Raw genomic sequence first — 24,396 nt, forward strand, 5'->3', positions numbered from 1 at the left:
AAGACTCGGAGAAACCCACCTCACAAGACTCACAGAAAGCCCCCTCAGAGAAACCCATCTCGGAGGAAACCCCTTCAGAAGACTCGGAGAAACCCACCTTGGAGGAAACCCTTTCACAAGACTCGGAGAAACCCACCTCAGAGGAACCCATTTCACAATACTCGGAGAAACTCACCTCAGAGGAACCCCCTTCACCACACTCAGAGAAACCCCCCTCAGAGAAACCCTCCTCAGAGAAGCCAACCCCAACAGCAGTAGCCTCTGCGGAAAATATGAAGGTGATGGATAAATCTATGGGGAATAGAGACATGATCCCTGTAGAAATACAAGAGTGGCTCAAAGCCAATGCTGTGGGCACCGGCGATAAAGCCTGGGCAAAGGAGCTAAAGAGGGCAATGAAATACAGCAAGGCAAAGGCATTAAAGGAGAAAGGCGTAAAGCTACAAGCCTCTGTTCTAGCAAAGCTCATCTCCTACCTGCCCCGATCAGGAGAACCTACTGGCCAACCCGCCTGGCGCAACCTCGATCCCAACCCATCAGGAGAGCCCACCAGCAGCAGAACAAAGCTCACGTTCAACAATCTCAGAGCCCTCGTACATGACACTCATGATATCACTCTTCCCCTTGGACAAAGTATTAATTGCCTTGTATGGCACAACCAATCCGCAGCAGACCGCTACGCAAACCGAATCAACGCCTGGCTCGACTCCCTCTCCGCAGAATTAGCCAGTAATCACGCTGTCCTTGCACCGGGGGTAGGGTCAAGCGTAGGATCCCAGTCAGGACATGGTTCCTCCATCTCTCACAGTGTCCGTTTTATCGGGGCCCATCCTGCCAGTGTCGATAACTCGGAACAGTCAGCCCCGTTCCCGTTCTCTATCAATTCTGGCGGTTCGTTGACGTCGTCTGGGGCACGCAGGTTGAGGGCAGATGTTGAGGAGACGAATGAGAAGGGAGCTGAATGGCAGGATAGTGTGAACGAGTCTGCCATGGGTGGTGATTACGAGTACTCACCGTCGGAAGAGTGGGACCATACGCCTTCATCTGGCTGGGGGCAGTGGGGGGAACCGCTGGAGAATTCGAGGAGGTACAGCACTCCGAGCAGGCAGACGGATACGAGGGTCGCGCTATTGAAGTGTGCGTAGGGAAGCACGTTCCCGGAGAACCCTCCTACACCATTTTTGAAGATGCTGGATGGCCATCTGCCTGACGCGCTGTTGGCGAACGGGCTGCTGCCGACGGTGTTGGTGGATAGAGCGATGGAGGCGGGGTGGGAGGGGAGTGAGTGGAATATTGGTCTTGATAAAAGTGATTGGGTTAGTCTTGGACCATCAGAAAGCGACAGTCAAAGAGGGGGAGTAGAGCCAAGCAGACGGGCAGGAGGGCCAAGTCGTAGAGGAGGAACAGGCCGTGGAGGGGGAACGAGCAGCGGAGGAGGAACAAGCAGTGGATCACCCGATGCTAGTGGGGGGGTACCTGATCGAGGAGGAGGAACAGGCCGTGGAGGAGATATCTGGCCGTGGAGGAGGAACAAGCAGTGAAGCATGCGATACTTGTGGAGAGGTGCATGATCGAGGAGGAGGAGGACCAAATCGGGGAGGGACTAATGGCCAGAACCCTCAATATGTGTCTCAATAATACCAACCACGTGCGCCAGGCCCAGTCTGTTGCTCTTCTTGACGGTGCGGTGCGGTATTATAGCAAGTGGTGGAGAAAGAGGGCCAGGTAGCGAAGAAGGGATGGCGAGCGGAAATTCTTCAAGGGCAGGTTTACCCTATGGTGGTTTTTGTATCACTTGGAAAAAGTCCCGGCGTGGTGCTTCGAGAACAAGCTTGTCTGCTCATACAGGGAAGGAAAACACCACGGACATATTCTCGCCTCGAGGGCGGGAGAGCGTTGTTGGTTTCATAACCAGAGTAGCGATAGGTCAGCGTTTGCGGGTATATATGGATTATTACAACCAGCTATCATCTCATTTTGAAACTCACCTCGCGGTTTTTCTTGTCAAACATAGACTTGTCGACCTAACAGTTGTGTATGGTATGACCTCGATGTCGTTGCTGAATGAGAAAAGCGATATACCTATGATGATGACCCAAGCAAGGTAAGGTAGCTTAACTACCTACATCCACCCACCAAAGCCAGGAAAAGGTAACCATAATAACAGCAACATTATACTCTTTTATCAAGTATCCCCTAAATCTAACTAATCCCCTGAACCCGGATGGAGCTACCGAGGAGATCAGGAGACACAGCAACACACAAACCTCGTCACTAAATTGGTTGACGTACGGCCTTATTCAAGACAGCACAGCACAACATCATCACCCCCCACCCCTTTCATTTATGCCAACCACCACCTCACAAATCACCACAGTACCACATTTCATCAAAAGACCATCATCACATCACTCCCCAACCAGTAGTAATAATCACCAGCAGAATCAAAACTTTGGTTCCCTGAATTATAAAAACCTTTGCTACCAACACACACACACACACACACACACAACACTCCCAAAAAAAGACACCGAATTCAAACGCAACAAAGAGGAAAAAAAAGAAAAAAGAAAAAGAAAACCGCCAGAACACAAAAAACTCCATCCCGCGCCACGCCACGCCCTAAAAAAGGCTGTCCCTATAAAAGATATACTGAGAAAGACAACACCAAACAACACAGACAACAAAACAGCAACAACAACAACAACAACAACTACAACAACAACAACAACAACAACAACAACAACAACAACAACAACAACAATAATAATAATAATAACAATACAGACTCAAAAAGGAAATTCCATTTTTCTTTCTTCCCCCTCTCCCCCCCCAATCTCGCTCGCTGACACAAAGTATCCTAACAATATTCTCAAACCAAACCAAACCAAACCAAATAAAATATCATGCTCACCCTCAATCAATACCCCTACCCCCCACTCCGACCTCCTCTCCAACCCCCTCTTCCTAATCCCTCCTCGCCCTCCCCCAAAATCCCAATCCCAACCACCACCACCCACAAACCTCTCCCTCTGCATCCCCGCCCACCGCTCCATCTCCCCCCTCCTTTCCAGAGCCTCCTCTTGTCGCTGTAAAGGCCCCACAAAAAAATTCCTCGTACTCCTCTTGCTTGTCAAAAAAGTCTACCATCTGTTCCTGTTGCTGCTTAACAAGTCTCTGCATTTCTTCCATTTTCTGCCGGAGTGATTCTTCCAATTCTGCCCCGTCACCACCGTGATCACAAGTGCCCTCCTGGTCATCAGACTCCAGATGGCCTCCTCGCAGTCTCAAGCCCTTTAAGTCATTCACCCACGGCCAAAATTCCTAGTAGTTTGATGATGCCGGCATGTGGTCTGGTGGTAAAGGAGAAGGCCGTAACAATGTCATGTATTCCTCCCTCTCAATGTCGGACGAACTGAATTGCGGTTTAACTGATGCTGAAGAGGTTGCCTCAGTTCTACAAGCCCGACCTTGTTCCACCCCATCCTCGGGCTTGATTTCAACGCTAGCCTGGACAATGTCATCGTGTTTCTCATATTCCAAGGGCGGACTTCTGACTCGGCGCGTGGGAGCTGAGACTTGCCGGTTGCTTTCGTTTATAACAGGTGATGCCCATGCTGAAGGGGTTCGGGAAAGTTCAAGGGGGGAGAAGGATACTCCATTGATGCGCTCTTCTGACGCGGGTCCAGGGTGGGCATCGAGCCCAAGTTGGATTCTGATGAGTTCTTCGTCAGAATTCTCTACGGCCGAGGGCAGAGATGGCTCCAGCGACTCACTCTTCGGCTTGATAGGCGGTGTCTCGGACTTTGGCTCCAGAGGCTTGTCCGCTCTTGCCGCAGAGTCCCGGGAGCGTATGACCCTCTGCGGCAGACAAGCACGGACAGCCTTCTAGTTAACCGTTGTTGCACAGAGGAGGCACTTAACGGGCTCAGTCCACGTCTTTTCGCCACCAACGATGCCCTCCCTCAGGTCTCTGAACTCCAGCACTGGGGGCCCGTTCTTTTCTGTGTTGAGAGTGACTTCAAAGAGCCCCTCCCATGGCCGTGAGGTCTCTCCGTTTGCCTCCCCCTTCTTTTTCGGCTTCCCACTCTTCCGACCCGACGCTGATTTGAGAACCAGCTTGGTGCTGGGGGTGCCTGTGCCGGCGGCTGCGCTCGCTGAACGACGACCTGAGGAGGGTGCAGCATCCTCGGGAGCAGTAGGACCATCTTCCTCCTCTGTTTGCTTAACGTCCACGTTGCCGCTCCCATTCTGTGCTGGCTCTGCTTCGGCCTTGACGTCGATCGAATGTTGGGCAGAAACGGCGGCGCCGGTATCGGATGGGCTTAGCGGACGCTGGCCTTCGATTTCGCTCTCGGCCTTCTGGATAGGCTCAGGGGGCAGGTGTGGCTTGTCGGCACCGAGTCGCTTGTATGTCGACTGGAGAGCGTCTTCAATGATACACTCTTCGTGCATCCACTTCTTGCACGCCTCCACTGTGCACCCGAGTAGTTTCCTGTCGGGGTTCGCTGGGGTATTGCATAGGCAAACCAAATCAACAGACTGCAAACAAACAATGGTTAGATGACGCGCTCAAACGCGAGAGAGGAAATGCTGAGATCAGTACACACCGAGAGTTCGTAGCTCCTGACGTCAAAAGCTTGTCGCCAGTAAAGCGCGTGTTGAATCTCCTCGTCGTTCTCCTCGAACCACTGCCTGACCGTCGCCTGAGACGTTACACTGACCACATTGATAATATCCACTGAAGAAAAAAGCCACTGTTAGCAAATCGAAGCTAGACATGCACCGGAACAGCCATATGTGCTTACTGTGATTCGACGCGACCAACTCATTCATTCCATGGTATGGCTGCCTCCCTTGAACAAACTTCTTCCCGTCAAGAGTGCCTGCAGGAAGCTCGTCTGGCCAGTACATCCAGTAAATACGAGCGTAAACATGGTGCTCGTCGCTCGCGCGGATCTCGAGAATTCGTGCCACCCAGTCGTCATCCGACTTCTTCCTGATTTGCATCGGCTTGTTGTCATTGGCAGCCTTTTGCCGTTCGATACTGGAATCATTGGCGACATAGATGAAGCCCTCGCTAAAGTACTTCACCCCATTGACTTTGTGCCGGAGGTGCAACGTTAGCCCACACCGCTCGTCTGAAATGTTGTGCATCACATGTTATGAAAGGAGAGCAATGCACTTACGAACAAAACTGTTGTACCTGGTCATGTCGGTCCACTTCTTCGGAGGGCTAACCTTGAAGTACAAGTCCATCGTCTCATGTTTCTTGAACTTGCCGCAGGGCGCGAAGGGCGACATCTGGAGGTTGACTTTGGCCGTGGCATCCTCATCCTCGCCCTCGGTCTTGCGCTTTTTTGACTTTCTCTTGCTATCCTTGTCATCTGGGTTGACGACGTCGATCCTGAATGGGCACTCGGCCCGGTTATCCTCGGGCTCCTGTCTTGGCCTCTTGCGAGCGGAGGAAGCCATGACGACCAGGCTGTGTGTGTTTTGCGGGGTCTTTAGATGAAAAGGAAGGGATCGCGTCAGGGCAGATGGGATGTCGGAGCACAAGTTGGGCGCCTGTGAGCGTTTGCGCAACAATAGGTAGTTGCGATGTGCAAATAGAGTTTGGGTCGATGGCGATGCGCAGAGGTTGCAAGGTGGGTTGGGTTGGGGTGGGCGACGGTGTGAAGGTGGCTGGGAAAGCGCCTACCTTCGATCGGCTTGTTGAGGGGGAGGGGGAGGTGCGGTGTGCTGTGGTGCGGTACGGTGCGGTGCGGTGCGCGATGTTGTGGACAGGACCGATCCGGAGCGAGCGAGCAATGGGCAGTGAGAACAATGAGAGCAATGTCAACAGCACAGGGCAGGCCGGTGGTGCCGGGTGAATGAATCACCTGGGCCGGTGATGGATGGGCTGGGGAGCAGAGGGCAGGTCCCGTCCGGAGTTGCTGGCGCGTGGGCGATGTTCGCGATTCAATGGCCGATGGTTCTCGTGGTTGTCGCAACACGGGATTGCTTCCTTGCAACTCGCAACGCAGGCAGCGGGAAGTTTGACACCGATCAAAATTTACGGGAATCGCGTCCGCCACCCTTGGTTGCCAGAAAAAACACGGGCCCTCCCCCAGCCACGTGATTACGAACCAAGTGAGGAGAAATGCTGTGGCTGGTTACCTACCTTAGGAAAGCCTCCACGCCAAGCGCCAAGGAATGGGGAAAGCAAGCCGGAAAATGTGGCCCAGCAGCAGCAGCAAGCATTGTAGAGCTGTCCAGAGCTTCTCTCAGAGCTTTCCCTCTTTCACCTGTTTGGAACCCGGAACCATCAGAGCCAATTCCAGGTGAAATCATCACCTGTGACTCAGCTTGTGCCAATTCCACAGAGAGATTGAAATCATGTTCTTTCGCCTGAGGCAAACAGACACTTGGTCACAGGCACCTCTGACATCTTGGGGGTTACGTCTGAATGAGAGGATATGAATTGCCGGAGTCATCCAGGAAAGCTGCGAGGGGTAATGTCACACACACTCATTGAACCGAGTAATACATTATTCCCATCCCAGTCCAATGCCTAAATCCTACCAACCTAGGAAATAAACCATGGAAACATAAACAACGCCAGCGCTATGCACCATACCCATCAAACCCATTAAACAGGCCCTCCCATTTCCCAAACATGACAAACAACCCTCACCGATCAGTCTCATACCCCTCCAAAATCCCCCTCTGCCCCTCCCCGTCCCCTTCACTAGTATCAGTCTCACTCAACCCAACCTTGAACCCCTCAATCACCTCCGCCAGCTTCTTCCCCTCCCTCTTCCCCCTCTCCACCTTGATAAACCAAATCAACGGCGCCGGAAACCCAACCAGCGCAGCCAGGAACCAAAACGCCGGCCTAATCTCCCCGCTCGCATCAATGATGGCACCCACAATCGCGGGACCAAACACGCTCGAGCCCTTGTCGGTGATAGCATAAAGAGCATAAAACGCCGCCTCGGATCCGGGGGGGATCAGCTCCCCGTACAACGACCGGCAGTAACTGCTCAAGCCCCCGAGAACAACACCATAGACGGCCGCGAGCGGGTACATCTCCCAGGGCTGCTGCAGTCCAAACACGCCCCAATTCTTGACAAACGGTAGGTAACCCAGTAAGCCATAGATGGGGATGAGTTCAAAGAGGGCGATGCAAGCGAGGATGGTTTGGTGAGCCTGGAGGTTCAGTTTGCGGGAGATGAAGGACCATGAGAAGGCCCCGATTACGCCGGTGGCGGTCGAGATGACGTTGATCATGCCGAGGGCCCACGGTTCCATGTGAAGTTGGGTTTTGGCGAACAGGATGGCGGTGGAAGAGGTGGTGGCAACGGCGTCAGAGAGGAGGAACCACCCGCCGAGGAAGAGCATGATGTCTACCAGCCGTCCAGCCAGCTTCATGGTACGCCAGAGAGACTTCCATGCGTCGATGGTGTAGGAGAAGAGGGCTCTGACACCGGTGTGGTTGGATGATGCTGGCAATGGTGGGCCAGGTCGTGGACGAAGCCACATGGCAGCCGGGACTGTAAAGATAGCCCACCATGCACCGATGACAAAGAGGACAATCCGTTGTGACCATGTCGTGTTCTTCATCTGAATCAGAATGAAGATGGCGACACACTGTAGGAACAACGCGGCCAGGTAACCCGTACCAATCCCCTTGGCTGAGATTTGGGATGACAGACCGAGCTCAGTCGAGGTGAGCTCCTCCCGGGTGCGCACTTTCGAAATAGGGGTCCCAAGCGATGTCTGCCTCGGTAGCAAAGCAGCAGTCGAATCAACCATGGCCCTCTCAGCATCCGTGTCGGCGGCAGACTCATCCTCCACCTCGTCGGCATCACTCTCATCCAGCGCGGCCACATGCTCAACTTCGGGGTGATGCCTAACAAGAAGTGGCAGAAACGAGTTCAGCAACACAAACGACGCCCCTAGGGAAGTATTCGAAATAATCGCCAGCAATGCGCCAAAAAGATAGAGGTCTTTGGACACGAAAATGTAAAGCATCACACTCCCGCTGCCAATCCAGCCAAACGCAAGAAGCAGCTTCTTCCGATAGTTGCCGTGGTCTGCCGCGCAGCTTATGCTGACCACCAGCAGCGCCTGCAGTAACACGCTGATGCTGAAGGTGTACATGGCGAAGCTCGCCGTGTTGATTTCCATGCCAAGCACGTAGACCACGCACTGTCCTCCATCTGCACTGTTCTTGTCGTTGCTTGGCCCACAAGGTGTTGTCCGATCGGATAACAAAACGCCATTTTCTCTTGCTAGGCTTTCGAGCAATATTGGGATGAATGATGCTGCGATATCGTTAGTTTTGTTATGTTCGCAACGACGCGCGCGCTGACCGGGGAATGAGATGGGCCAGGAGGGTTCTCATTCTCCACGATGGAGAACGACGTCAGCGTAGCGGGTGGATTGGTATCAACATACCGATTCCTACAAAACAACAACAACAACAACAACATTGTCAGTCAAACTTGCATCACCCTCAAAAATCATCAGCAACTCACCACAGATAACATAAACCTCTGCCGCAAAAGCATACGCATACCACCCAGCCAACTCCTTCTGGCTCGTCGGCCTCGTGTCCTCCCCCGGGTACCTCGGCGGCCGGTAACTGTGCGCAAACAGGCTGCTCATGCTGCTCCGCCTGCTGTTGTCAACACTCATCAGATACTCCTCCCCAGAATGATCGCTTGACCTCTCGTCGTCGGCCTCGAAGGATGATGAATGCGATCGAAAAGACTTTTTGGACGCGTAGGATAATCGGGAGAAGAGGCGTGGTGCTGGTGGTGGACGCAGCAGCTGATGATGATCTGGGCTGTTACGGGGAGCCATCGCTTCCCTAAAACGGCCACAAACCCACTTAAACGGGCAGCGGCGGTGGCCTTTCGGCAGGCAACGGCGCACCAACCAACGGTTGGTTTTGGTTGTGTTGGCGGGAGGGGTGTGGTCACCTGTCACCCGATCAAAAGCTACAACCACAACCTGTTCCTGGTCGTGTCACCCAGGGGCTGCTAGGTTGTTTGAAATAATAGTTTGATCGGATTTTTGAGTGTGGATAGGTCAAAAGAGATGGGTCTTTTGTTTTGTCCGACTGTTGGACTCTGGATAATTATCTACCAACCGTTACAACCACAGGGCAGTTGGGCGTTCGTTGGCCTGCGGCCCTCCAAGTCAACCGTCTGCAATGGTACCCCAGCCGCAAACGGGAAGTAAAGCTTCAGGATCGATATTTCGGAAATGAATGAACAAAGGTAAACAACAAAAAAGTAGATGAACGAGCCGCTGCTGGATCAGAGATTACACCCTTCAGAGGCATGGCTGGCTGCTCGATATCTCTGCATATCCTTGTGGTGGTTCGTGCTGCTGTCGAGAGAAGAGAAGCAACCAAGATCACCCACCGTGGGCAAGCCTCAACGACTACCAACTCTAGTTTATATATCCTGCAGTCCCTTCCCCTACCATTCCACCGGGGACTTACCACCATCTCCATGGTCCCCGGGTGAATGGGGTTTGGGTTTCTGGTTTTCCACCTTGCTTGTACGTACATATAACCACCCACACCAGCACACTACACTATGCTCATCCGGGGAGCATAAGCGGATGGGCAGTGATGATCCCCCCGAGCCGCCCACATGGAACCCTCCCTTTTCACCACCGCCCAACCGAACTGGCACGCACATACACCTTGGGATGGATAGGTAACTTGATTTGAGCAATCTTGGTCTCCATTACCGGCGTTGCATCGGGTTGGTATAGCTCGTACGATGTATACCCTCCTACCTTCACAATCGAAAGGATTCGACCACCTACTTCTGTACGGAGTGTTTAGACAGAGCTATCCCCAGGTTGAGTTGCAGATGCGAGGTGCTGATCCCATGCTGGATGGCCACCCTTGACGGGCTGAAAATTCACAGCTTGTTGAGGTGAGACATGTTCTTCACAAGCGGCCGTCTTCTTCTATGGTGTAGAGTGGAGTTCGGGATAATGTTGGAGTGTGAATAAGGGTCCCTTTCAAGCTTGCTAGTCGCCAAGCCCGATGGGCATAGCGGGCATGACTCCATGAGGGGTAATGACGATGTGTTCCCGGATCCGATACGACGGTCTTTGACTACACTATGCTTTTGACTAAACGGCGGTTAGGTATTCCCGGTTCTTGAAGAAGGACCGCTTCACCACATGATCGCAGTTGTCAAGGGACCTTCAACCAGGAGAATAAATCCTCAAGGTGGTGACACGGCATGTGTGTGCAACTGCCGGAGGCGTAGTACCGCGGTTTGCTTTCCTAACTCCGATCTTGACATACACTGGTTTTGTTTCCCTTAACACCATGAACCTGGAAGTTATATCGGATGGTGTATGTATGCATTCTTGCGCGTGTTGTGTGAGTGGGACCTGCAAAATGCAGGTTCAACTCCCACATCAGGCAGCACATGGTTCCTGGGTTGGGTTACAAAGTCAAACCAGTACCCCGTAGGCGATGGCCAAAAAGCAAGGCACGAAGCGCCCCAAAGCAGCCAAGAAGGAAGATTTAATATCAGAATGGCTCACCTGTTCACACCGGTCAAGGTGTGTGTGTGTGGGTTTCATTACTTACGAGGAATCTCTTTTCTTGGTGAAGCTCCTCGTGATCAGTTTGATGGTGAGGTGATGTGCGGTTCTTGCGGTGGTTGGAATCAGGACAAACAAGCAAAGCACACAAAAAATAGCTAGAGATATTGCCAAAAGCTTGCCATTATAGTATACCTTGCGTCCCAACTCATATCCACCTCATTATCATAACTCATCTCTTTGATGTAAACCCCTCCCCCCCATCCCCACCTCCTTCAAATAAAGCCGAAATTGCAAAACGTTCAACAAGTCGTGAACAAAATGTGGTATCAGTGCAGATTGACAGTAGAAAGAGAAAGAAAAATTCCAGACAAACACTCCCACACCCTCTGTCTATTTCTTGAACACTCCCAAAATCTTCCTCTTCAGTCTGTCCGCCAAACCGACAGGGTTCGTCTCCCCATCCACCACCTTCTTGGCGTGCTCCTTGGAGGCATCTTTGTACTCGTTACCAGCACCGCCGCGGCCAGTGTGGTAGTCCGTGTCCTGGGATGGACGAATGGCAGCCTCGGGAACCAAGTCCTTGTCGGCACGGACGGTCTGCTTCTTGCCAGTGTCGGCGATGTTGGCGGCGCCTTTGGCAATTCTCAAGTTAGCCCTTTTGTTCTGTTTGGGTCATCTTGTGTGTGGAGAAAGAAAGCCTTATCGTCCTGCCGAGCCTTGGCGTAGGCCCCGTGGGGGAGGCAGCAGGGGTGCTGGGTCGAGGTCGATAAGGCTAGCATGACACCACCTTGACCACCATCATCATCATCACCAGAGTGTTGTTTTGTCCCTTTGTTTGATTGTAGGGGGAGGAGACAAATGGACAGCGATGTTGATGGCGTGGGTCATGAGCTATATCCTAGATGATGTATGGAACAAAAGAGGCCGAAGCTTACCTCCACGACCAGTGCTGAAAGCTCCATCGCCATGGCTGCCCTCGGCGCCAACACGGACGACCTCTCCGTCGACGTACTTGGTGTCATCGGGGTTGATGTTGCCGGCGCCACCGCGGCCGTGGGAAACTTCAGGAGGAGCGGCCATTTTTTGGTAGGTGTAATCGTTGACTCGCGGTATGTGGAACAACGAATATGTCCGGTAACCAGGTGGTGAGCTGATGTGTTTTTGGTGACAGCAACAAAAGCTGGAAAAAAAAAGGGAGAAAGGGAGGGTCGCAAGGGCGAGGAGATGGGATATGCGCCTTATAATGCACCCCAGCTGCACACGCACACACACACCACTCAGGTTGCTTTCGTCTTGAGGCAAACACCAAGGTAAGGTAAGTAGGCGGGTAGGGAGACCTAACGCAATAAGGGACGCCGAGCACAGGCGCTGCAGGACACTCGAACTCAATCAGGATTGGGCAGATTTGGAAAAAGGCAGCGGAAAAATCATATCATAAGATGGCTGGTTACTGGCACCTTGGTTGTACCAACTGGCGGATAGAAATGATACGGATTATCACCTTTGGAAAGAGGGAGAGATAACACCATTGAAAAGCCAAGATCTGGAACGAAGACAGGACGGGAGCATCCCGGCTAGTTCCTGGAATGGCGAGCTAGGACAGAAGGGGAAGTATCGACCCCCACATGCTGATTTTGTGTAAGTCGTGATCATCTTTGTTAGGACTGCGAGCGGAAATGTCTGTATAAAATGACCAGTACTTCTTAGATATTGATTGAAGAGCACAGGTCCCAGCAATAAGCTGTTATACAAACAGCGAGAGCCGCAATATAATGCACTGCTATTGAACGCTTGAAGTTGGAGCAACAGTAAACGCACACCAAAAACATGTGCTCCTGCTTGGCAGAAAAGAATCGGCCCTAGCCTGATCAGGCATGCGCCACAAACAGTGGGGAGCCACAGCTTCACCCACAGGCTGACCACTCACAACTGCTCCCTCCCAACGACACACCTAACCACATTACGTACCGGGTTCAGCCAAAGGCGCAGCTTTCCACTCACCCATTTCCGACAGAAGAAGCTCAAAGATATGGAGATCTTCCTTCTGCATGGTTGTATCGCGCTGCATGTCAAAGTGCGGGAATGCGCCTTGTCGTGATTTAAGCTAGGCAAGGTGGAGACAGCATCTCTAAGCATGAAAAGATTCACTGTGGCAACATTCAGTTTGATGTCTACAACATGAGAGGTTATGTTTCTTTATATACCTGTATTGTTCCTTATCTCATTCTACCCAACCCACTCGCTATTCAGCTCCCCAAACCTCCAGCCACGGGGTATTTCCCTTCTCCAAGAACGCCCCAGGCAATGACGTACCCAAATGGTCCAAAGATAAGATAAGAGCTTCCAATCTCAAATCTTTAAGCTGATTGGTGGGCGGGGGTTTTCACATCCCCCCTTGTTCCTTGACTTACACTTAGACGCTCGTCGCACGGACCACATCAACTTCATATGCCACCATCACCACTTCACCTCTCATCAGCTACTCTCCTCCCCCCTCTAAAATAACAACTTCCCTCTCCCTCTCCTCCATCTCCCTCAACATCCTCCCCCTCTCCTCCCAAACCAACCTCCCCCACTCTGCCTCCATAACTTGCCTCCGTCTCAGCTCCCTAGCCTCTTGTCCTAATTCCTGCTCAAGTTTTTCCCTCTCCCTCATTAATTCCCTATCCTTTCCCCCCTTTTCCACAATTTGCTCCAGTTTTAACATCCCCATCTCTCTGTTTTGTGTTGATCTCATTTTTTGGTTTAGGGCGACGTATCCAGTCTGGAGTTTCCTCTCCTCTGGTGATTTCCCTGCGTCTGGGATAGAGTCAGAGGGGAATTCCCCTACTTTGAGAGAAAATTCCCTTTCGACGGCTTCGTGTTTCTTTTGAAGGGAGGCAACACCTGCAATGTGGGAGTTTTGCATGCGGGCGAGGGCGGTGGATTGGTTTAGATTCAAGCTGCGACGGCGAAGGGCATGGGACTTGACGAGCTGGGATGTTTCGCGGGAGTGAGATGTGATTAAAATGTCAGATTGGTGGTCCGTTATCGAGGTCATGATAAAGGTCAGAAGGGAGGAGTGCTCGGATATTTGGGTCAGTCTCGCGAGTGTTGATTCATCAGCTGGGGTGGTGGTGGGTTGTGAAGCTTGGCTGCTGCTGGCAGGTTCGCTCTGTTGTTGCTGTTGTTTCTCATGCCGGCGCGCGGCGGCTTTTGATTTCATCACGTCTACCTGTCTGTCTGTGCAGAAGCAAGTCTTCCACCTGGCGCCGCAGACGTAGCAGAACTGGCCGCCGCAGGGGCAGGTCATGTGTCTACATCCGGACACGTGCTCTACGACGCGTTTGCAGCGGTGGCATTTTTGCCAGCCGGACTCTTGGATGAAGGCTTTGGTGCGGAGGTAGTCTGGGTCTTGGGGGCAGTATTCGGTTTTTTTGTGGGCTTTTTGGTGGCAGATGGGACACATTTTGTGGCCTTTGGTGCACTTGAGGTAGGGGGTGGTGATGGTGCCTGTTTGGGGGGTGATGATGGTGGTTTTGTCGTGCCATCGGCCGCAGTCGGGGATGGGGCAGTAGATTCTGTCGGTGGTTGCGTATTCGGTAGATTTTTCGTTGTAGAGTTTTCGGGTTGATCGTGAGGTGTACTTTGTGATGGTGCGGCAGGGGATGGGGTTGAGGCAGCATTTTGGGGGGAATTGGGCTTCGGTTTGGAGGCCGGTGAGGACGAGCTGCTCGAAGCATGGTTTGCAGTAGGTGTGATTGCATATCGCGGCTTTTACCGAGTCGGCTCTTTCAGTGGGTTCGAGACAGGCGGTGCATTCTCTGGGTAAGAAAAGTTAGTCGAGAGGAGGGAAGTTGGGTGGGAAGGGTAGGTATGGGGCTTACATCTCTTCTCTAGATTCCTTGGTGCCGTCTGAGGGACGGTTGAGGGTTTTGAATGTGAGCCTGGTAAAAGCACTGGGCGATCTTGGAGTTTCCTGGTTCTTATTCTTTTCGCCGGTCTGAGATATATACCGCTCCAAGTGGCGATGAAAGAACACCCTGCGACGCCAGGACCGGGATGGCTTGAGTGTTGGTTGTTCTGGCTCGGTCTGAGCCTCGCTTGGTAGTGATTGATCCTCCACGCGAGAAGCAAGCGAAACGACCACCGCCGTGGTCAAACTCTCCGCGGGTAGTTCATTTTCTTCTGTCTTTTGTTGATTTTCTGTTGCCTGTTCCTCTTCCTCCTGTCTCGCCGTGTCTTGGGCCACACGCTGGGCCAATGCCACAGCCGCCTCTTTCTCTGAACGGGCTCGTTCAAAGACTGCGTCTATCGATAATCGTACAACCGTGCGGATTGTATCTGGTATATCTTTGAGCGCGGGTGGGTACGAGGAAAGGGTTTCTGGCACGGGGTAATCGACGAGGAAGTGTTCGCCGTCATTCAGTTCTTCATTTTCAAGCTGCGGTGGTGGTAACCACGTTGTGGGTGAGTTCTGAGGAAGGCTGACAGCAAGATTTGCCTGTTTTCCTTTGTCTTTGCCTTGAGCGTTCGGGGTCTCGTCTGGTGGATCTATGCGCAGCGGATCGTCGTCTACTGGCGTGGTCTCGACATAAATAGGCCGATTCGGTCCACTTGTCATATTTCCAACTGCAGCGAGAGCCATGGCTTGCAAAGCTGCCCACAGAATGACCTGCAGAAGCGGCAGGGTGTCTTTGTCGAAAACACCGGCCTGTAGAAGTTCTGGCATTGGGTCGTTCTCGGGGATTTCGCAGATCGAGGCGATAGCTGGGCCTGGCAAGAGTACCAGAAGATAGATAGGAAGTAAGAGGATATTTTCAAACAGAGATTAGGAGTTTGACTTTGATATTTCTTTGCTGCTCATTTTTTGAGCCACCACGAAGTGGCTTCGAGTTTTGAGGTAAGCCACAAAGTTAAGTCTCGGGTTTTGAGAACTTTATATGCTTTGTAAAGTGAGCAACGATTAGGAATTCACGACATCTTTAGGAGCGTGGTACTCCAGTGTCAGGTTATCTCGTTATATAGAGAAACTAGCTGTAACCGCAGCATGCATCCCTCGAAGCAGGTTTCCAGGCGACCTTTCGAGGCGAGCCTCGTCTTGTGTGGAAGGTGACCATCCATTGGTCCAGTTTGAGCCAATATGGTTACACTCTTTGCAGTAGGCATACCGGGAGGCTGTGTGTTTACTTGTTTGGACTTGGTCTCGTTGATCGGGGCGAAGCTACATTAAAACAATGAGCTGGAATTTGTTTATACAGAGCAAGGTAGATTCTAGCTCGAGTCTCGCTCTATTTACTACAAGAAGCTAGCCAGTTTAACGTGGCAGGTCTTGGCGATTGAGAGGTCTCTGAATGGAAATGCGGTAAGTTTGAGCTTTGAGCTCAGCCCTGGCGACCGAAGTCCCGATTATAGCTCGGTCTGCCTAGGCCGTGTGGGGCCGTCGATCCACTGCCGCTCCCGACGGAAACGCTCAATGGAGCGCCGAAGCGGCCGCTGGATTGCCGAGGTTCCACTATAACCGAGGGTCTGTGCGAAAGCAAGACCTCTCTCCGTAGGAAAGAGGGCCACTTTTTCACCAGACAATACGTTTCGACTGGACAGTATACCTACCAAAAAACATCAAAACTAAGTCTATTTTTTTCATTAAATCCATATATTAACTAATAACTAACTGTATCCGCAATAGCTATAAAGTAACTTAAAAATATTAAAAGGGTAATAATTTAATTTGAATAACTTAAAAATACAATAAATTTATACTACAAATTTTATAACTAATCAGTCTTAAATTTCCATTTCAAAAACTATTAATTTACTATATTAATTCTAATTAAATATATTTATTGTAGGTACTATTAAAACATTTAGCAAATATCATAATTTTTTGATAGAAAGGTCTAGCTGGAAAGCTCTTAAAAGGCTCTCTAGAAAGTTCTGTAAGAAAAGTTCTAAAGAGAAGTTAATTAGTAGGCTTTTAAAAGTAGTTTTGTTACGGTTCAGAAGAAGCAAAGACGCTAGAACCAGTGAAATGGTGAGAAAACACACAAACCAACTACAACACCACAAATATACCCCCAACAGGGTCTCTGAATGAACACACCTGCGTGACAGTGGCTCGCTCGCAGGCCGCACTCCACGTAGGACAAAGAAAAGACTCTATGGGCTCGCAGGCCACATAATAAGCACCTGATCGGCCTGATCAGAGGGCCAGAATTTCCTGCACGCGTGCAAGGCACAAAAATATGAAGAAATAAAAGTCGATGTCTTGTCTAAAATAGAATGCCCGAAGCAGACCGCTTATATACATGACCCCTGAACCCCCGAGAGCCCCACTTCCTTACTCAAACCCTCAGGCCTGTGACTGCACCCCAAACCACCAGTGGGACTAAAGTGGGCGGACAAGTAGGGCTTATAGGGCAGGGAATAGCACGAGCCAAATGATTTAGAATTTGGGAGATAAATCCGTGGATCTATGGATTTGGAGCTAAATCCAAAAATCTAGAGTTTGAAAGCTAGATCTAGAAAATCTAGGAAATAAAAGATAGATCCAAGTACGGAGGTGCTTAAAATCCTAGTGGTTTTGGGTGCAGCTACAAACCTGAGGGTATATGTGAGGAAGTGAGGCTCACAGAAGATTAGGGGGCTCAGAGGTCATGTATAAAAGCAGTCTGCTTCTCGAATTTTATTTTAGACAGGACATCGCCTTTTATTTTTTCATATTTTGTGCTTTGCACACGTGCAGGCAATTGTGGCCCTTTGATCAGGCTAATACGGTGCTTATTATGTAGTCTGCGAGCCCCCATAGCGTCTTTTCTTTGTCCTACGTAAAGTGTGGCCTGCGAGCGAGTCATTATCACGTAAATATGTTTATTTAGAAATCTGTTGAGGGTATATTTATAGTGTTGTAGTTATTTTGTGTATTTTCTCACCATTTCATTATTCGTGTCACAGTGCCGACTAAAGACTAGGGTAAGTGTTTTGTTATTGCGCGAGGGAAAGAAAAAGAGGAGCAAAGCTCCCTACGAAGCGGCGCTGTTCTTCTCAAGCCTCATACTCTATTCTTCTATGAGCCTCGCTTTGATGCCGTGACATTACTTTTGTATCAATTAATATCTGTATGATAATTTTAATATTAGTACTGTTTATGAAATAGTTATGAAAAAAAATTGCTTACGTAATTAAAACTAAAAAAAACCTTTTTAATTAATAATTATGATTATTATTTTTTAATAGAAAGCTATTATTTTTTAAAGTTTTTAGCTAGAAAAACGCATAGATATAGGATACATTAGATTTTTTAGCTATTTGGTTCGTATTATATTATCCAGTTAAAAAAATAACCCTCTCTCCGTAGGAGAAGGGAGCTTGCTTTCGCACAGACCCTCGGTTAATTCTGCCATGGATTTTCGACGTCATCTTATTTATGGTGCAGCAGGTCAATAATGTCAAATCGCCCTGCATCATCCAATTGCGCTACACTCAACACCCCAAGATGCGTCTCTCAGGTCTCCAAAAAGAAGTCCTCGGTCTTTATCGGCAGTGTCTTCGAGAATGCCGCAAGAAGCCGGAGGCCACACGGAAACACTTTCAGACCTTTGCTCGGTAGGATGCTCACACTTCACTACATGACTTCAATACTGACCTTGAAATAGCGAGGAGTTTGAGAAAAGCATCAATCTAGACAAAAGAGACTTCTCTGCAATTGAATTCCTACTGCGCAAGGGTCGTCGCCAGCTCGAAATGTATGCATCACCAGGGGTCAAAGACATCAGGAAATAATCGCCCTGAATGCTCATGCTCTTTCTCGAGCATCTATAAGGGGTGAGCCAGTAGTGGCAGTAGTTACCACGAACAACAACAAAATCAGTTCCTGGCGCCTGCCACTATGAGCCATCTCGAGTCCCCCTTCTCAGCTCGGTGTCGCAGTTTCCTCTCCTCTGCTTCCGGTTCCGTCCAATACAATGTTGTTTGAGGTCTGAGACTCCTCTTCCATTTACCACCCATACTGTTCACACAAACGCGCCCAACAGCCATACCACCGGCACCTTGCCTGGGTTTTTTTTTGGAATCGAGTTTTTTTTTTTTTGGAATATATGGACGATGCCTGCATTCAACTTAACTTAGAAGGGAAGTCCGCACCGTCGGCCAAAGTTCAGACCAACGCCATCACCACCACCACCACCCAATGTCAATCCAGATGCTCCCCCCATTTTAAGTCCTTCAACCGCGAGTGTCAGTCTGGCTCATAGAGCTGCTCAGGAGGTCATACGGAAGCCTCTGAGCGAGTCCCTTAGGAAGCTGCGCCGTGCCCAACGTGCCCTTACACGGCGAAAGAGGAGGAGCAGGGTTCGTGTATCGTTTAAACACTCTACTGGCAGTCGGACCTCTAGTACGGCCAAGCGAGTGTCGAGGCAGCTCAAGGCTGGTGATGTCAAGCAAGGCGGCAGCAGTCCAAGATCCCGTCCTCTTCCCCCCCCGCCGTCGTCAGAGGAAAATGTGGGAGGTTGCTCTTGGAGCCCGTCGAAGCCACCGCGTCCGCCGCCGAAAGATAATATTCGAGCGAATATCAAGCAAGCCGGTGAAACCCGACACAGACACGCGCCGCCAAAGAAACCTGCCCAGCCATCATCACATCCCAACACCAGGAACCAGACATCGTGGGGCCCACAGACTGAACACATTAAGGCTGTTTTCGACTGTACCAAAGGGAAAAAACTAGTCGTTACACCAGTAGATCACAACCTTACACGACGCCGAGTGCAGACTCCTCGCTATTCAGTATTCCCCAAGGCCCATCCCCGCCACTACAAACGTTCAGTTGACCCAGTCAAGGAGTCGATCATGATCCGGAAAAGTCCGATTATTCAACAGCAACGGCTATCAGCTTTGGTACCGTCACCGCCAGCACAGACCACAACAACAACAACAACAACAACACCTGTTCCCCCCCGCCAGAAACAACTCCCCGATGTAGCAAAAATCCCAGGTATGAACCCCAAGCAGCGGGAAGAAGCAGCCACGACAACAAGAACCGACCCCAAAACCGACTCTAAACGAACCCTTGGCGAATTTGTCCGTGAGCTGGAGGAGTTTGCAAAGGCGTTTGATGGGACTTGTGGGTCGTTGTTGTTGTCTACACCGTCAACGACGGCTTCGGTGAGGACCGTGCGGGAGCTTTTGCCTTGGAGGGAGGAGTTTTGGGAGGCGGGGTTGGCGGTTACTTCTTGCGAGCAGAAGGGACAGGTGAGGAGGTATGATGAGGGGGGAAAGAAGTTGGGGGGGAGTAGGACGAGGAGGTTGGATCAGTTTGCGGGGAGTAATGTGCCGAAGGTTGGGGCGAAGGGGAAGGGGGGTTTGGGGATGGGCGTCATGAAGGGGGTTTCGTCTTTGGATATCACTTTGGGTGCTAAAGAGTTGAGTTTTAGGACGGGGGTTATGGAGGGGGTGGCCTCTTTGGGGAATAAGGAGTCAAGTTCGGGGACGGTGGTTGTTTATAAGCCGAGACGGGGGATGATGGCTGATGAGACGGAGATGAAAGAGGGGGGCAGCAGCTCGCGGAATGACGAGATTTATTCGGGGTCGAGTAGTACGTCTGTTGAGCCGGTTAAGCTGGCGGCGGTGGAGAAGAGGGTTGTTAGGGCGAGGGCGAGTACGGTGTTTTTGGTGAATAAGCCTTTGCCTGTTGCGCCGGCGTCGTCTGTGGCGGCGAGTTCGGAGGATGTGGGAACTACGGTTGGATCGCAGAGTGAGGTAAAACCGGAGGGATATCAGAAGCTGGGGTCTAGTTCTGAGAGTGAGAAGGAGCCGTTGCTACCGCTTTCGGAGCAGCGGGTGAATAGTTCCTCGGGGGCGAGGTCGGTGCAGGGGAAGGAGGTGGATAGGGGAGGGGGGGAAGATGAGAAGGTGTTGCCTGCGCTGCTGCCGCCACGGACGGCGCCGCAGGTGAGGCGTGGGATCAAGAGTGATTGGCAGGCTGGGGGTAGTATGGTTAGTGCGTGGAGGCAGTTGCCTACTACTATTGTTGAGGAGAGGGAGCCGTCGCCGGAAAAGGAGGGGAGGGTGTTGGGGGAGAAGGGGAGTATCGATCAGCAGCAGAAGCTCTTGATGGAGAACAAGGATGTTAATCAGGCGCATGGCTTGAACAAGCCGGCGGGAGTTTTGAAGACAAAGACAGAGTTGGAGGCGAAGGGAAAGGGGATTGATACTCCTATGCCAACACCAGCTCAGGAGAAGACACCGGTAAAGGCACCATTTGTCATTAATCGCGGCGTTATCACCAAGACGCCTGAGCTTCTCCTCCCCCAAACATGGGAACACCACTCCCTAGGCACGCCTTCCTCCTTTAAGAGAGCGCTCGATGACGTGGTGCGAAAACTCGACGCGATGGAGGTGAGGGAATGCTCCTCCCCCTTTGGTGGAGTGTCATCGCCAACGACAATGACAATCGCAACAAGCAGCAGCACCAAAAAAAAAACGCCTTCGTCGTCTGGGAGCAACGGGAAAGCCCCCTCACCAACAACACCGGCGCAGAGGCTGCAGAAGGCGGCGATGATGAGAAGGGAGAGGATGGATGCTGAGCAGCAGCAGCAGCAGCAGCAGTGTGCTAACTTGCCCCCTTCTGCTTCTATCGTTCAACCGGTACGTTCACGGGAGTATATACCGTATATGATGCCGCCTCCTGGAGGGTTGGCGTTCAGGCCGAGTGAGTCGAACTCTTCTAGAGGGTTGGGGCAAGGGCGGAATTTGAGGAAGGGGCTTTTTGCGGGGGTGGGAGCAAGGGAGATGGAAGACGACAGGGATATTCCTGATGAGGATGTGCTGAAGGGACTGAAGATTATTTGTGCGGCGTCGGCGGATAAGGAGTTTGATGGGTTAGTGAGGAGGGAGACCGGGTTGAGGTTGAGGAGGTTTTTGGCGGATTTGAGGACTTTTGAGTTTTTGGGCGGGAATGGGCAGGTACCTGGGGTTGGCGGTGGTGGGCGGCAACAGATGGGGGTTATGGAAAAGAGGAAGAGGGATGTGCAAGTTGAACGGGAGAATAGGAGACGGAGTATTAGGGGGATGGATGGGTTGAGGGGTCTTGGGGATGGAAAGAATATGAAGGAGAGTAAGAGAGAGGGAATGGGAGTTAGAGAGAGTGTGCGGGATAGGGATACTAGGAGGAGTTTTAGGGGGTTGGGGAATGGACTGATGAGGTAGTTGGGCGAGGGTATTGGTTTGGTCATGCAATGGAGAAAATGATTTGGCCGGGTAATGGTAGTTTTAGGATAGAAATAAAGGCTTTTGCATCTACACACTGCGCAACGGGAATGATACTTGCTGGAGTGCTCTATGGTGTTTTTAGTGCCCCTGAATGCTGCATCAACAGTGTGATAGAGAGAGTGGCCAATGTGTAGCTTGGGTCTGTTGAACAAAGGCATCAATGAACGGTGAGATGGCCGAGCGGTCTAAGGCGCCAGGTTCAGGCCCACCTGAATTTCTGATTCTTCTCTAAAGTATCTTCCTGGTCTCGAAAGGGGCGTGGGTTCGAATCCCACTCTCATCATATATTTTGACTTTTTATTATTATTTCTAATACCATCTCTCTGAATGGACAAGCTCTCTTATGCATGGGTTACTCTCCCTAAAACATAGCAAAATTTGTTGGTATTGCCGTTGGGCTTAGGATAAAGGAGGAATACAGAGTTTATTTCAGGAAGTTGCTGTGTCTTGGTCTGGGCTTGGCTTGTTTGTGTACCTAAGAAAGGGGCCCCTTTTTAGGCTTCATGCAGTCAGACAACATGAAAATTATCTATGCACTGACAGAGTAAATCACAGCAACCATGAAAGAGGTATCGGAGTGAAAATTGGTCAGTTATGTTACAGAAGCATTCTAGAAGCTGACTTTATCTCCCACTGCTGTGGGCGATTGGTGCGCCTCTGATGTTTCATTTATCGCAAACACCACAAATAGAACGGACAGACTTTACTGGTATCCTTCTATGATATTTGAGTCAAGTTAATACCTCACCGTTATACTATCCATCCCCGCAAGTGACGCGTTATCTCTCTCAACTTTGAATCTTATTAGAGTGCGTGGTTTATCATTGTTCCTCCTGCAAAGTATTTGAGATATTTTGTGTGTGTTTGTTCAAGACTGTCTTCATGATCTCCATTGCAGGAGGTGTATCACTGCATATAGATTGTCTCCCTCTGCAAGTCATTTAAAACGGTCTATCTCATCGTGATCATATCATGATAGTGATATGAAAACGAACAGACTCTCGGTGCGGGTCACGGCTCGCGGCACGGCATGCTTATTCCTCAGGTACGGTAGGATTTCAACAGTACCTGTGATCACCGTTTCTACATGGGGTGTCTGAACGGAAGTGTGGGACTGATCCCTCTGGTAGTCCAGTCCAGCAGCGTATCTGTCGGAGCCCAGTAATCAAACAACCCCGGTTTGACGCTGGTTCTTGCATATCAGACTACGGGGCTGCACATTCCAAGACAGACAAGGCGTGGAATTTTGGTATGCGTCTTGGTTCAAATTTATCTGGGTCGAGCGATGTCCCCTCTCGTCGTGGTCTCAACACCAAAAACAAAGAGGTTGCCCTGTATAAAGCCGGAAGCGAAAGGGAAGTTCTGTGCAGTAGCTCTGCATACACCTATTCACCCTTATGCAGAAGAGACAGGTGAAGTGTGTACATCCGCGGTGAGGATTCACACGCACACACACAGAGCAAGCACAAGGGCTAGATTCAATCAAACTGGGATCATCCCGACTGCTTTCGGGATGGCGAATGTGGTGGTACGAAGTCAAGTCCGAAGGCGGGCAAGTAGTAGTAAATACACGGGAAGTCTAGGAACGACGAGTATCCGGTACCTGCTCGCCATGTGGAGAACGGGGTCGAGGCCAAGATGCCCACTCCCAGCTGTTTGGGCTATTTTGCCTGGCCGGGTATTATGCTTTAGTGCCACGGGTGAAAAGGGTTGGCGTGCAGGAGTGGTAGACGGTACCTAGGGGGGAGGTAGGGGGTACCTTGGGGAAGGGGAAAGGTTGTGTGGGGGGAAGGGGGGGGATAATGGGGAGCGGGTAATATAAATGATTGTGGTTTTATCGATCAATTGCTCGAGTTGGGAAGCTGATCGTCAGAGGGAAGGGGGGGTGGGAATGTTTGGTACGGTGGTATCGATGGGAATAATCAGTTGAGGATGGATGGGGATGTGATGATGCGTGGCGGATTGTAACCTCTTGGTTTCTTCACGGTCCAATGTGATGTTCCCATTTCGCTTCTAGAACTTCTCATCTCGTCTCATGATGCCCTCTTGTAGTAGAGACTCTAGGCTGGTCTAGTGCTGTCGTCTTTGCCACATATTCCTACCTCGATGTTGCCCTCATGTTGCTGTAAGATCTAGGCTTTGTCTGGTGGTGGTACCGACCTTCGGTCTACTCGCTCTCCAACTTGCGGCAAGAAAAACCTTCTGGAGAGTCTGGTCCGGGAAAAACCCACGCGAGGTGTAAAAGATGCCTGAAGTTTGGAAACCCCTCCCCGAATCGTGATGGACCCAAAACCCGAGTGGACGGAACAGATCTAGTGTTTCCCTACATCAGGCAGGGCCAAGGGGGCAATGAACCGGGCGGATGGGAGAATGTCAAGACGTGAAGCGAGAGCCAGGCAGCCATTGGGATCATCGCCGGTGATGAGTTGTCCCAAGTGAAGTGGCCATGATGACCGGTGATGAGATCCAATCAACATCGTCATGCGAAAAAAAGAAAAAGTTACCATCAGCCCTCCATATTCCATTTCCGGCAACAAGGTGAAGTGAAGCCATCACCACAAACATCCCCACCTCCCTCACCGC

At 51.0% G+C, this 24,396-nt stretch overlaps 7 protein-coding genes and 1 non-coding gene across 8 annotated transcripts; 4 read left to right on the top strand and 4 right to left on the bottom strand.

Annotated features, from left to right (window-relative positions):
• Positions 1-272: 272 nt before the first annotated feature.
• Positions 273-1,145, top strand: PAN5_2 (2-dehydropantoate 2-reductase (Ketopantoate reductase) (KPA reductase) (KPR); the record flags this gene model as incomplete). The annotated part of the gene is made up of 1 exon (XM_062942139.1): positions 273-1,145. One exon carries the CDS (start codon positions 273-275, stop codon positions 1,143-1,145), a length of 873 nt encoding a protein of 290 aa, XP_062805061.1.
• A 1,996-nt stretch (positions 1,146-3,141) lies between these two features.
• QC764_108740 (uncharacterized protein) lies at positions 3,142-6,072 on the bottom strand. Its single transcript, XM_062942140.1, has 4 exons — positions 5,190-6,072; positions 4,809-5,102; positions 4,611-4,741; positions 3,142-4,542 (listed from the first exon to the last, which is right to left on the bottom strand). The coding sequence occupies exons 1-4, from the start codon at positions 5,473-5,475 to the stop codon at positions 3,889-3,891; spliced, it is 1,365 nt and encodes a 454-aa protein (XP_062805062.1). The 5' UTR covers positions 5,476-6,072; the 3' UTR covers positions 3,142-3,888.
• A 600-nt stretch (positions 6,073-6,672) lies between these two features.
• Positions 6,673-9,407, bottom strand: ATG22 (Autophagy protein 22; the record flags this gene model as incomplete). The annotated part of the gene is made up of 2 exons (XM_062942141.1): positions 8,523-9,407; positions 6,673-8,309 (listed from the first exon to the last, which is right to left on the bottom strand). Exons 1-2 carry the CDS (start codon positions 8,848-8,850, stop codon positions 6,673-6,675), a joined length of 1,965 nt encoding a protein of 654 aa, XP_062805063.1. The 5' UTR covers positions 8,851-9,407.
• A 1,416-nt stretch (positions 9,408-10,823) lies between these two features.
• On the bottom strand, positions 10,824-12,324 carry QC764_108760 (uncharacterized protein). Its single transcript, XM_062942142.1, has 2 exons — positions 11,505-12,324; positions 10,824-11,201 (listed from the first exon to the last, which is right to left on the bottom strand). Exons 1-2 carry the CDS (start codon positions 11,647-11,649, stop codon positions 10,960-10,962), a joined length of 387 nt encoding a protein of 128 aa, XP_062805064.1. The 5' UTR covers positions 11,650-12,324; the 3' UTR covers positions 10,824-10,959.
• A 424-nt stretch (positions 12,325-12,748) lies between these two features.
• QC764_108770 (uncharacterized protein) lies at positions 12,749-15,861 on the bottom strand. The gene is made up of 2 exons (XM_062942143.1): positions 14,436-15,861; positions 12,749-14,372 (listed from the first exon to the last, which is right to left on the bottom strand). Exons 1-2 carry the CDS (start codon positions 15,278-15,280, stop codon positions 13,049-13,051), a joined length of 2,169 nt encoding a protein of 722 aa, XP_062805065.1. The 5' UTR covers positions 15,281-15,861; the 3' UTR covers positions 12,749-13,048.
• A 2,012-nt stretch (positions 15,862-17,873) lies between these two features.
• QC764_108788 (uncharacterized protein) lies at positions 17,874-18,330 on the top strand (the record flags this gene model as incomplete). Its single annotated transcript, XM_062942144.1, has 2 exons — positions 17,874-18,153; positions 18,204-18,330. The coding sequence occupies exons 1-2, from the start codon at positions 17,975-17,977 to the stop codon at positions 18,328-18,330; spliced, it is 306 nt and encodes a 101-aa protein (XP_062805066.1). The 5' UTR covers positions 17,874-17,974.
• Positions 18,331-19,392: 1,062 nt separating this feature from the next.
• On the top strand, positions 19,393-21,750 carry QC764_108790 (uncharacterized protein; the record flags this gene model as incomplete). The annotated part of the gene is made up of 2 exons (XM_062942145.1): positions 19,393-19,405; positions 19,538-21,750. The coding sequence occupies 2 exons, from the start codon at positions 19,393-19,395 to the stop codon at positions 21,748-21,750; spliced, it is 2,226 nt and encodes a 741-aa protein (XP_062805067.1).
• Positions 21,751-21,979: 229 nt separating this feature from the next.
• QC764_0010620 lies at positions 21,980-22,096 on the top strand. Its single transcript has one exon. It is a non-coding gene; the product is annotated as a tRNA-Leu (tRNA).
• The last annotated feature ends 2,300 nt before the right edge of the window (positions 22,097-24,396 follow it).

Source organism: Podospora pseudoanserina, chromosome 1, assembly GCF_035222485.1.
Source record: "Podospora pseudoanserina strain CBS 124.78 chromosome 1, whole genome shotgun sequence".
Classification (NCBI taxonomy): Eukaryota; Fungi; Ascomycota; class Sordariomycetes; order Sordariales; family Podosporaceae; genus Podospora; species Podospora pseudoanserina.

Excerpts from the sequence above, each read along its gene's own strand:
- QC764_108740 (XM_062942140.1), bottom strand. The coding sequence starts at position 5,475 with ATGGCTTCCTCCGCTCGCAAGAGGCCAAGACAGGAGCCCGAGGATAAC. Across the intron at positions 4,742-4,808 it reads GTTGGTCGCGTCGAATCACA|TGGATATTATCAATGTGGTC; the intron begins GTAAGCACATAT and ends TTTTTTCTTCAG. Across the intron at positions 4,543-4,610 it reads TCAGGAGCTACGAACTCTCG|TCTGTTGATTTGGTTTGCCT; the intron begins GTGTGTACTGAT and ends GTTTGTTTGCAG.
- QC764_108760 (XM_062942142.1), bottom strand. The coding sequence starts at position 11,649 with ATGGCCGCTCCTCCTGAAGTTTCCCACGGCCGCGGTGGCGCCGGCAAC. Across the intron at positions 11,202-11,504 it reads TTTCAGCACTGGTCGTGGAG|GCGCCGCCAACATCGCCGAC; the intron begins GTAAGCTTCGGC and ends GAATTGCCAAAG.
- QC764_108770 (XM_062942143.1), bottom strand. The coding sequence starts at position 15,280 with ATGCCAGAACTTCTACAGGCCGGTGTTTTCGACAAAGACACCCTGCCG. Across the intron at positions 14,373-14,435 it reads AAGGAATCTAGAGAAGAGAT|AGAATGCACCGCCTGTCTCG; the intron begins GTAAGCCCCATA and ends TTTCTTACCCAG.